Below are 12,280 nucleotides of genomic sequence, written 5' to 3'. Positions count from 1 at the left end.
GAGGAAACCTATTCCGAATTTGGGATTGAGATTCTGAAGCAGAGAAAACAACGCTGTTGCGCTTGAATAATATTAACTATTGATGAGCGGTCGGCTTCTATAAAGAACAAAACAAATTGGACCTTCAAAAAGAGAAATTTCATTTTCTGGCTGAAATCATAGAAGAAAGGATAACATGATATCATTAACCAAGGTAAGCAATTTGATAATTTTTAAGAAAACGACTTTGGTAATTTTGTCGAAGATAGGATTAGCAGGGAAAGTCTATCCGGTGAAACTGTAGCTAAAGCGGACTTTTGCCCAGATTTCAAATCATAATCGGATAAAGAGTAACAAAATCCGCCTAGACGTCGAGTGAAGGACTTCAAATGTGGCATTATGTTTATCTTATTATGCTCATGATCGGATTCTACGTTATCGCAGAGGTAAGCAACTTTTGATGAGGGCTCTTAGCGCAAGATACTTTTGAGAAATAAGTATATAGGAAAAAGTTACCCTTTCTGGAAGAGAAATTATCTTTTTACAATTCAAATTATACAACAGCTCAAGTCGGCTAATCTTACCCTCCCATAGTTCCATTTCATTAAGTTGTGAAATTGTTTTATCTTTTTTATTCATTTCAGGTAACTGTGAGGATGATATTCTATGTGCGATGGAAAGTTACTGGGAAGACCCTATTAGAATGAAAAGATCGAACACTTAGGCAAATCCTGAAATATTTATGAGGATTGACTCGATTTGATCCAATTTCAAAAGATTTGCAAGAGTTCATGGTTTATGACACTTTTCTCTTCATCTGTAATATTTGAATAAAAGACCATCGATTTATGTTGTTTATTAATCTGTGCACAGAAATTGTCATTTGAAAGTTTCGACTATCCTCTTGTGAGTTGGAATGAGCGTCATAAGCTTCTTCGGATTTGAAATTTTCTCAAGAAAGCTGTCAAAAAGTAAAGGTCAGGATAATCATAATCTGATGCTTCCTTTTCGAATCCGCTCGTATAGGACGAAGGCACAAAAAACCACCCATTCAATCATCATGACGCAAAATGGTAAGTAAATTTTCAGTCTGTCCGTTCTGGTTGTTCTGAGTGCGCTCGCAAATAATTATTCATAATTTGGTAATATTCTATTGTATTTTATCCTCGATAAATTGTATTCGATTTTTTGGATAATGGTGCAGCTTTTTTTCATTTCGAAACGCATCCTTAGTAACAACGCTGCGGAGGATTGCCGCCTCATCAAGGGACTTATTACGGGAATCCTCTGCAAGCTCGCTCTTCTGCTCAGTATTTTTCCGGGTAAGTGTTTGTTTCTCATTATTCTCGATTCTACCGTCATTTTGAACTTTTTGTGATTCCTTTCTGCGCGCACTAGAACTCGAGATAAACAGCCGAATCGATCAATATTTCAGTAGAGCGGAGGGCACAACGAGAATTATTCAGAGAAAAGCCGAATTCTGGCTCATCATTTTTTCAATATATTCTCTAAGATTCCTTCAGATCCGTTCTACTGTATTTTCCTGGAGAGGGAACTGTAAGGCACACATTCAGCCACGCGCCATAATTTTATTTCGCTTTTGAAATCATGGAGGAAAATCCCCGCCTATGCTCCTGTTTCAAATGATGACCAAAGCCATGCTAATGCCGAGACACGGTGTCAATGAGCGCAACTTTCTCGAGCTCACAGGCAGGTGCTTGTAGGGCTCCTGATGAATCGACAATATTTCAAATATTTTTTTGCTTTATTTTATTATGATTCTATCCGTCAAAACACCAATATTGGTCTAGTTAAAATTCGAAAATTTGAATATGTAAATTTCTTAAAAATTATAATTACTACCGTTTAGAATAGCAGAATAGGAGCAAATACATAGGTAATATAAATAGCACAGTATGAAATACTATACTCTCAAGTGTGTACCAGGTAGTGTAAGACCCGAAAAGAAAAATACGGCTGAAAATATCCTTCCCGAAGATGAATTGAAAATGGCTCATCCTCAAAAACGAGATTTCCGTTTTTTGGCAGATAAAAGGTTTCCTCGAAAGGAGTACTTTACAAGGAGAAATAAATATTTTTGCATATTTAAATAGATTAAAAACCTATTCACAAGGTAAACTATAGAATTTGTTATCGATTAAGATAATATTGCACTGCTGTGTAGGAAAGGCACGTAGCAGAAGTAGAAGAAAGGTCAGCTGGGCAGAAACACAGATCAGGTGATTGTATAAGAGATCGAAAGCAGTTTTTTGTTGAGTTTTTTCCACGAGACGCCTTGAGAAAAAGCGAGAAGTGGTGGAGATAGAAGGAAAATGCGAGGACAATATTTTTACATGGCCGCGTAAGGGGTCGAAGACGCTGGGACCTGCATATCGGCTCCTGCTGCTGGACGGCTAAAATAAACCCGTAAATATCAATCAAAGTTTAAGTATGTTTACCTGACAAGATTTCTCAATGAGAATCCGCCGTACTCGTTCTTCATTCTCTTGTAAAGAATAAACCCGACAACAGCAACCAATAAAATAACAAAGAAGATAATCAATCCTGCGAAGCTCTTCTTTTTCGGACTATCAGCGGTTTTCTCTGCATCAGTGTCGAATGATTTAGGAGTGACTTCGTCGGAGTCGTTTTGGCCTTCCGAAGGAGTGAGTCCTCGTGGTGGTGTTGTAGGAATTTCACACTTGAATGTGATGTCTCCTTCAATAAGATGGTCGAATGGATGAACGAACTGGTTGTCTTCGGCGTCGGGTTTACATCTTAATAGAGATTAGAAAACTCTAAAGAAAGAGCTCTCAAAAAGGAGCAGCACATACTCGTAAAGCATGGATTTCATTGGCAAGTCCGAGCCGCCACGAGTAACAGAACACTCTTTAGCAACAATTCCTTCTTCATTTGAACCGAGATCTTCTCGATTCTGACAATCAGAGAGGTCACTTGAAGTCGTAAGAGATCGGAAGCTAACACTCTTATCCTCGACATTTTGAATCATCTTGCCATTGAGGTAGGGCTGGATTCGTTTGTTCCCGTCTTTGCATCGGATGTTAATGAGTTGACCAGACGGTTCTTTTGCGCCGGGCATGACGAATTGTCCAGTAGGCTGGCAGGAAGATTGGAAAGGTTCCATATCAGAAGCTATTATTTTTTATAATATAAAGTACTATGAAAGCTGACTTACGAAGATTGACCTTGTTCCAGTCGCAAGATGCGACAGAGACATCAACAGACCAAGTGCATCGGACCTCTTCGGCACCTTCATTTTTCGTTCCTTCCATGACGATAACCGTACGGCCTTGTTTAAGTTGGAGAACTTTATCGGCGTTGGTATCGGAGAAAGTGAATGCGTTTCGATCACCACCGCTAAATCGAGTGTAGAAATTCCAGTCGAAGTTAGCTGGCGATTCTTTTTGGCCATCAGACTCGATCTCAGGATACTCGATGTTGTAGTCGGCAACGAGTCGGCATTTATCAGCGCTGACGATTGTTGCAGTTGGGCAGTTGATGATTGAGTATCTGAAATTGAAGTTAAAAATAGTGAAGATTTTTGGAAAAGTACTCTTTGGTTGTTCCAGCAAGGCAAGAGCCATCGACTCCGAGATCTGAGTTATCTGGACATTCGCACTTGTACGCATTAGTTCCATCAGCCTTTTTCGTGACGAGACAGAGCTTGGAGCTGTCGCACGAGTCACATTCGCTGTCATACTGGTCAGATAGCTGAATTCGATTAGTTTCAAATTCAAGAGCAGTGGCTATTACCTTGTCAGTAACAATGTGAAGAGAAGCGATTGAGAAGAATTCGCCAGGGCCGTATTGCTGTGGTCTGTCAAGATTTCCGGTTTCTTTGAAAGTTTTTCGGTTGATTCGTTCCACCGCATTGTGTTTCAAATCAGCGTAGTAAATCCAGTCGCCGTAGGTTTCAACGTCCATTTGGAATTGCTAAAGAAAATGATAAATTCATCTTTCAGGTGAAGTTCTATGAATACCTTGACTCGGGGCATAGCAGCTGAAATATTGTACATTGTCACAGAGTTATCATTTGCATCAAGGGCGATATTTTGAAGTTCTTGTCCTGAAAGTCCCTTTTCCGATGAGATGGTATCGATCTTGCTGAGTTTGACTTCGTAAACTAAAGGGATAAAATAAGATGACAATATCTCAATTGCAATATTTACCGATTCCAGAGAGAGCTTCAGTAAAGAGCATATTAAATTCTTCGAATTTGACGCCCTGTGGCCAGTTAAGCTCATTGAAGATTTCTTTTCTATCTGTTCCGTCGAAGTTTGCGCATTCGATTTTACCCTTGTTCTCTGTCAAAGTAGGATCTGTCCAGCAGACTCGCTTGCGCTTGTGGTCCAAGGCGACATTTTGAGTGTTTTGGGTGTCAACGTCAGAGGTACCGGCGATGTCGACAATGGTTTTTTGGAGCTGGATATCCTGACTTCTGTAACCGATGACTTGAATGTTTCGCGTTTCTGACTCGACGATGAAGATGTTCTTTCCGACTGGATCAATGGCGCAAGAGAGAGCAATGACGTTCTCAGCAACGACTTGTTCAGGCTCAGAATTGCGCTTCGAAACGATGATTTTCTTGGTCTTGTCAGCGTAAAATAGAGTTTGAGTGGATTGGTCGACGCAAAGAGCATGGATTTCGTCGGTAAGTTCTGACGGAATAACGTTGTATTCGTGCTTCTCAAGTTGCTCGGCGCTGAGAGTGTCGTTCATTTTCATTTGGAAGATGAGGCCATGATCAATATCGGCAAAAACCATGTATGGGGCACTTTGGAATTCAGCGTAACATCCAACCTAAAAAGGTAATCAATTTTTTAAACAATGAAGCAAAATTACCTGTTGGGGCTTTTTAAGAGAATATCCAACAGAGCACATGCAAGTTCTGTTTTTAGTGGCGCCGCTTGGTGGCTTGCTTGGAATGCAAATGTGTTGGCATCCACCCTGCAGACCATAAGCATCCTCTGCGCAGGGATTGTCTGGAACCTCATGCATCGGTGTTGAGTAAGGAGAGTAGACTGTAACAGATCGAGGTCGGCCAGAGAGCGAATATCGGAACGATTTCTGTTCATTAGCAGCATCTTTCAAGTGCTCTTCTAGGACAGTATTGTCGTCGCCAATACAGTTAACGTTGTCTGCGTTATCTTGCTCTGATTCGAAACATTTTTCGTCAATGTATCGTTTCGTAACAACCCAGAGCATATACTTTTTCCCTAAATGACCATTTTTATGGCTGTTTCGGAGGAAATTAATTTACCTTCATTCATGAACTTTGGATAGATATCAGTAACATAGAGGTAATGGTCGAAAGTATCAACTCCCCAGAAGACTGATCCAGTTCTGTGAAAGTGCTGGACAACATAGTTTCCGTCCAAATCTGAGGAAGAAACAACAGCTGCGGAGCCAAGGAAATCCGTCCAGTAGAGACGATTGTCAGAATAATCAACAGTGAGACCAGTCACATCGTGAACGGTTGGGAAAGAGGTAATCGTTTTGAATTTTGTTGCGTCCATTCCGTCGGCTGTCAAGTCAGCACGGAGGATTTTCGCGCCCATGATTTTGTATGTCGACCAGAAAATGTACTGTTTTGTTGAATGAATGGCAAGACCGTATGGTGGACCGTTTGGATCATTGGCAGCTTTGTAAACGGCGTTGAAATATTTAAAGTCCTGAAAATGATAAGTTTCCTGTTTCAAGATTACCAGTACCTTATCTGCTACCATAATCCATTTGTAGTCAGAATCTGTCCAGTACACATTACCAGTGACCCAATCAACCGCTAAGTTTTCGATTCCATGAGCCATGCCTTTGTAAAGGCCCTCTCTGGTCTCCGAGTTCTCCCAATCGTACATGCCGATTTGCTGAGCACGGTAATCTGTCCAGTAAATACGCTATAATTGTTGAAGTTTGAAGATTTTGGAAAAACTGAAACAAACCTTGTTATTGTAATCGGCGCCTAAGGCCCAAAATTCTGATTTAGTTTCTGTTGAGTTTGACATTGTAATCGCATGGACGCTAAAGCTGCCGGAGGTGTCGGTTTGATTTCTGACAACTTCTGGATTTGCATGTACTTTCACCAAGTGACTGCTTTGATTGTCAGAGTCGAAGTTGGTCCAAACCACATAGCTGGAAAGATAAAATCAAGGACGAGGATTTCGACGTTTTTTTACCTTTCTTGGTCATCACAAGAGTCAATATTACAGTACTCCCATCTTGTTTCTGGATCAGTTGTGTAGCACCAAGGTCCAGCAAGATCAAGATCAGGGTTTCTAAATTGAAATCAGTGTACTTGACAGTGAGGGCTTAATTAAGAGATAAGGGGATTGCAGTGAGCCAAAAATGCTTGCCTTTCGTTCATCAAGCGCTGGATTTATTGACATTTGGGACGGCCTTTCTGCGCGCGAATAATGTCCGAATGCCCGTTGTCAAAGCAAAGCGTTTATGGATCAACCGGGCAAAAGCCTCTCACCAATTTCCTTTCTGAGTTTACCTGCAATGGTTGTGCTCTGGATTTGCTGGTCTGTGTTTGGGAACGTGTGGAACGTCTAAGGACCATTGCTGACAAGTTTTACCGCTTTCTGTTACTGCAATGTCTCCATCGTATCGCGAAGTGGGTCCGTGCCAACATTTTTTTGCTGAAATTGTTTTTGTGTCTTTATTTTTACTTAACTATTGATGGAGGTAATTAATTAAAGTTCAAATTTTGAACGTCTTTGTTATTGATGAACAGCTTGTCTGTTCTCGGATTGGGCCACGTTAGGGCTCCGTTAGTTCAAATTTCGTATTTACACAACGATAGGTGCCCTACTGATAATGGTATTTCCATAACCGGCCAATGGAATTAGTTCAAAGGTATTATTACGGCTCAGATGGCAGATAATGACAAAATAATCTATTCTTAGATACTCAAAAATAGAAAAATAGACTCTTTTCTTTTGAGGATCAAGACAATTCCCAACTAAGAGAAAGGATGAAAAATCAAATATTTTACCTGAGTCCCACTTGCTCTCAGCAGCTGAAATTAACGCTGCTGTCGCAAGCCTCATTGTTTTTGGAGGATTCTGTGACTCTTCTTCTAAATTCTAATTTCTCAGAGGTTCTCTTCGTTGATTTCGATCGTTATTTTTTTTCTCTAACACATTCGATTCTCTTAAAATTTTGTTTTAGTTTTATTTCCTCTGCTTATTTTCAAAGGGGGAAATAACGTAACTCTCTTTGAACAAGCTTAATAAAAATTTACATGTCTAATTATGGCTGTGTCTCAATTAAGTGGAACATGTAGGGCTGATTTGAGAAGGGTAGACTCTAGTACGTTTGTAAGTAAATAGTTGGGGAAAAAGGGTTGGTTCACTCAGATTTCGCGTTTGCTGCAACGAATAGAACTTTTACCGCCCTGCTGCCCGGGGGGCAACACCCGGCCCTTATTTCGAGCAGCCGAATACTAATGCGGGCTACTCCTCCGCCGCCCGCTGATAGAACACTTCTCCAAACACAGCCTCAAGTCCTAATTCAGGTATCTAACGGCTTCAACGCTGATAATGTGTCAATTATAGTTCGATAACCATCTGAAACCTTTGGAAAATTATTTGTTTTTATAATTTGACGATAGCTTCTTTGATATTGAATTTATCAAATAATTATCATACTTTATTGCTCTATTCTCAGTATATTATGTATTAATATGCATTGTTCTTTCAATCATTTCATATGCTTATTCGCTGTATTTGACGCAGAAAATGAGTGCGACAACAATTCGTTTATTACGTTGAAGTTCAACGGTTGAACTTCTATCAGCCAAATATGCTTGTAAGCTAAATTGAATCAGACTTGACATTAGCAGCTGTGAAAAACGTGCGCCAGTACCGAACCTTGAGCTTATGCAATATCAGTACCCGTTGCATTCCAGGCCCTTAGGCCATCGTGTCAATTAGACACTTCAAAGTCCTCGAAATCGGTGAGGTTATCAGATTTATAACGGCGAGAGGACACATTACTTAGATTCTCTTTGGCACGAAACTCTTATCGGTAGATTAGGAACCTACCTTAGCCTAGGATGGTTTACCGCTTCTCTCAAAGTATGAAGTTTAAAAAAATTTCTTCTGAAAAAAATTTTTCGTCTGATTATTGAACTGCACCTTTCCGTGTGCAAACGGATTGTTTTGCAAGGCGTTAATCGCCAACCGTGATAAGAATCTAGAATGTGGGCGGAGAATCGTTGAGAAAGTGCATCAGATCAAACCAAAACGAGGTCACGGAAGGTCAGATTTGTTTGTAAACAAATTGAATTGCTCCTGGAAGACAAGGAAGACTCGACCGAATCTGCAATTCTAATCCGCAGGAGATATACAGTAACGTTATGATGATTAGATTAGCTGAAGGGCCCTCGAAAATCTGGCTTTCGTAGGAAATAGCAGTGATTCGCCATGTGATTCTTTTGCCAAGAAACCATAACTTACACTCAAGCACCTGCGCTGCTCAAGAATTTTAATGTGTTAATTATATTTAACTATCACTCGCGATTTTAAGGAATTACTGGCGCTTCTCCAAATATACTGTTTTCGCTGCGAGAAGATTTTTTAACCTGTTTGGACAGTAGTAAATTATGCTTCGTAATCGTTGGGGTCGCTTGGATCTTCTGATGTGGCGCGAAATTGAGCGCTTATCAGGCGGTTGATAGCTTTTCGCTCGTTTATGATAGTTAATGAGCTCCGTAAGGTGATAGTAGCTAATAACGAGCGCCGATCAATGGGAGGAAGTTGGGCACACGCCAGAGGCAAATCCAAGCGGGAGATCACAGGCGAATCTGGGCACTTATAGAGAGCGATAAATGATTACTGATAAACTTGATGGAAAGCGCAGGGGCAATTAAAATGCCTCATTTACGAATTTTCGCCGTCGAAGTAAGCAAATTTGAAAACAGTAGTGAACGCAAGATCCATTCAAATACTGCCCAAATGGTTGCCTACTAAGCTTTTTATTTTGTTTGCACTAGTCCTCGGTACACAGATCATACATCAAACTAACACTCTGGCTCAACCTGGATGTCAGAGAAGATGCGTAAATCTTTGCCAACAAGGGGAGGCTAAATAAAAGTGAAAGAGGATTTTAGGTGGGCCAATATTGGCACTTTTTTAAATCTAAATTTCCGGTACCCCAGCTTTGGCCTCAGCCCAAACAGCATCATTTACAAATTGTTCGAGTATTACGAAGCATAATTCGAGGCTTGGGCTTGTCAATGATTTGCGCAAATATGCAAATTCCTGCTCAACAAAGGAAAGAAACTAACACTTAACAAATGTATAAGTACGGCCGTCATAATGCGCCAGTAAATACGCCGCGCACAGGCGGGGTCACTCACTTGACAAAACCGGAGAAAGAAAATAACGGAAGCGGGATCAAACACGGCTCAGCTTGGTTCTCACTGTACACCGGATATTCACAAGAAAATTATTACACGCGAACGTTCGTTTTACGAATCACACTGGCGAGATTTATGCGATTATGAAAGATTCTCTTCGTTGATTTCAAGTTATCTCACCAACCAGCTATCTTTCTGAGGAGTAACTTTATGTTGGCATAGTATTTGAGTTCCTGTATTGATGACTAAGAAATGACGAAACAAGTACAAGTGTTCCCAAACAACGAAGCGGCCATATTGAGTTGCATCTCGTCGGTGCTTGAGTTGAGCTGAATTATGAGGCTAGCGATAAAATCGCGACGGACGATGATGATCAACCACACAAGTAAGGCGCGAGCGAACTTGTTCGGACGTCACTATTCCGTAAATTACAACACCCGCGTAACCGCATAAGTTTTATGGTTTAACGCTTTGAAATTCTAATGGCCTTCGATGAAATTACAGTCTGTGGGACGAAGAATGTAGATCGGAAGCTGCGTAACACGAAAAAGTGATGTTTCTGAGTTGCGTTTCTGTTTGCGGAGACCCTTGTAGTTGTGGTAATAGTTTCACATGACATTTGGAACACTTTACGGAGGAAGTTCTCACATCTGTGTGCCCATAACTTTTTATCTCCACGACTCGAGGGCATTAAAAGCTGCCTGTCAACTCGGCTGAGAATGTTCAGAACTTTTTTGTGGGGCATATCGTCAGACGAGCAAACAAAATTATTGATAGCTCTGTTGCTGTATTCTACCGAAAGGCGACTTGAGCGAAGAACAATATTTTCCTCGAGTTTCACAAGAATGGAAGCAAGTTTTAAAAATGCAGAAGCGAGAAAAGCGCCTTTTCTGTAGTCTTTGGACAATAGTTGTCTATAATGCAAGTATTGGCATTGTTTGCGCGAGGAATCGTTCATCAATTTTCAAACCGCAAACGCGCTTTCTGCACTTCCACACTTGTGACACCTGACTTTTCAATGACCTTCTTTCCGAAGCACAGCACAACTTCTCTTTCAAACTTTTATAATTAGTCAATTACTAATGACAAGGGAATGATCATTTTATAAAGATCCCCTTTAGCTCTTCTTGCAATTAATTTTCACTTAAAATTTTCAGTAGACAGATTAGCAATCACATGATCCTTTGGAATACAAGATAATGGTCAATTCACATCCGTAAATGAGCCGCCAAAATCCGCAATATCCAAATAACTTCGCGAAAACAATAAATCACTCTTTCCTAAAAATAATTGTCGATTGGGCTAATTCTCCGATGATGCGACTTTGATCCGAAAATAAATTTTCGTAAAAGTACGTTCGACCCTCATCCATCATCGGCGCCGCTTTGTGTGTGCCCAAGGCGTGAAATGGTACAGTTGGTCGCCCTTCCAAGTAACTGTAATTGATTCCGTTGCCGTATTTAGTGCTTATTGATTTATTAACAAAATATATTCTTCGCGGGGCAGAGGCGAGAAGTCCTCCCGCCGCGGGGGCGAGCGACAGACGTAGAGCGGCGGAAGAAGAGTTCTTCGCGGGGAAACGAACTTCGGAAACTCCCGATGGCTTGAACTTTATTCCGGATTATCCGCAGTGCGAGGAAACGGATACGTAACTGAATACTTTTCCTTCGATGGAGTAAACTCTTCTTTTTTCAATATTTCGAAATATTACAGTAATAGATCAGTAGAACTACTGTCCAGTTTTCACCCAGGGCGAGGATAATTCCCATTTGAGACTCCCCACGGCGCTGAGTACTGTTACATACTGTAATCGATGTTCTAGTCCAAGTTCAAGAGCGGATCAAAGAAGAGCCACAGGTGGCAACACCAAAAAAAAGGGTTCGGCATACCGCCAAAACGCGAGTCTAGGGATCAAACAGAACCGCCAGCGCGTGCCTAATCTTCCGTGGCATTATCCATATTCGCAATTTGTTGTTGATACATTTGTTGAGAAATTCTGGAGACGAGGATTGACGGATCAGCCCATGGATCATGAAATCAACAAGAGCGAGCAGGTTGAGCCGAGTCTGAGCTCGCTGTCGGGGAAATTAGATTAGTTGCTTTTTGGCGCTTCGTTGAAAAGGGATCATCCCGAAATTATAATTGACAGAGAGTGCTGCTCGCAGGTACTAGATAGGAATTCGAGAAGCAGCTCATCCCTGCTCGCTGTTGCTAATAGAAAAATTAAATTGAAGAGAAACGCTTCTTGTTGAACATTATGACTCGTAGCTCAATGAATTGCGTGTTTCGCGCTGAGCTGTGGCTTTGGTCAGCTTTAACTTTCAATTACTCCGAGTTGAGCGTTTGGCGGATTACGCCTGTCTCATCCGAACTGTCGGATCATCTGATTCTGTCCCTTCTGCCCGTTCCTACTTTCTCGTCAAAGTTTAGCTTGAAACGAAAAAGCTCCTCCCTGCATATTCGTCTTCAATAAAATTGTCTACGAGAATGAGAGCACACTACTTGATGGATGAGTATAATGAAAGTTTAACTTCCGGCGAGCTTGATGAAACTACTCCGCCTCGGAACTGTAAACTGAAGTGGCGAGCGGAAACGACACCACAAAAGGAAGTCACCTGGGAAGTGCTCCGACAGTAAACTTAAGCCACATCTAACAACTGTAACGCGCCAGTGCGACTGCTGATAAACAACCAAGTTAACTGGCGTAATCATTGGGACTCTTCGTCGCCGAAAAAAGTCCTTGTTTGTTCTTTTTTATTGAGAAATAAGCTGTCAAAGCGTGAAGAATTGAAGGGTGAAAAAGCGTGTCTACTTTGATGAATTCGATCTTCGCTAGCTCGTCGATAATTTGCACTAGCTCCACAGTAGTTATATTACACACATACTAATTAAGCAATTAAGCATGCGTTGTAAAAAAAC

The 12,280-nt window shown here is 41.0% G+C and overlaps 1 protein-coding gene across 1 annotated transcript; it reads right to left on the bottom strand.

Annotated features, from left to right (window-relative positions):
* Positions 1-1,737: 1,737 nt before the first annotated feature.
* LOC145702729 (uncharacterized) lies at positions 1,738-8,176 on the bottom strand. The gene is made up of 16 exons (XM_081779991.1): positions 8,046-8,176; positions 6,995-7,152; positions 6,494-6,638; positions 6,174-6,272; positions 5,940-6,129; positions 5,712-5,894; positions 5,261-5,672; positions 4,843-5,216; positions 4,170-4,800; positions 3,981-4,123; positions 3,754-3,933; positions 3,554-3,711; positions 3,176-3,510; positions 2,814-3,132; positions 2,439-2,756; positions 1,738-2,393 (listed from the first exon to the last, which is right to left on the bottom strand). Exons 2-16 carry the CDS (start codon positions 7,047-7,049, stop codon positions 2,330-2,332), a joined length of 3,606 nt encoding a protein of 1,201 aa, XP_081636117.1. The 5' UTR covers positions 7,050-7,152; positions 8,046-8,176; the 3' UTR covers positions 1,738-2,329.
* Between the last annotated feature and the right edge of the window lie 4,104 nt (positions 8,177-12,280).

The sequence above is a fragment of the Oikopleura dioica genome, chromosome PAR, assembly GCF_907165135.1.
Source record: "Oikopleura dioica chromosome PAR, OKI2018_I68_1.0, whole genome shotgun sequence".
Taxonomy (NCBI): Eukaryota; Metazoa; Chordata; class Appendicularia; order Copelata; family Oikopleuridae; genus Oikopleura; species Oikopleura dioica.
Note: the sequence above shows the minus strand (reverse complement) of the source record. Positions and strands in the feature narration are given on the sequence as shown.

Bases quoted from the DNA above. Each gene is read 5' to 3' on its own strand.
- LOC145702729 (XM_081779991.1), bottom strand. From the start codon at position 7,049: ATGAGGCTTGCGACAGCAGCGTTAATTTCAGCTGCTGAGAGCAAGTGG. The intron at 6,639-6,994 runs GTAAAATATTTG...AAACAATTTCAG, and splicing joins TGAGAGCAAGTGGGACTCAG to CAAAAAAATGTTGGCACGGA. The intron at 5,895-5,939 runs GTTTGTTTCAGT...CAACAATTATAG, and splicing joins GCGCCGATTACAATAACAAG to CGTATTTACTGGACAGATTA.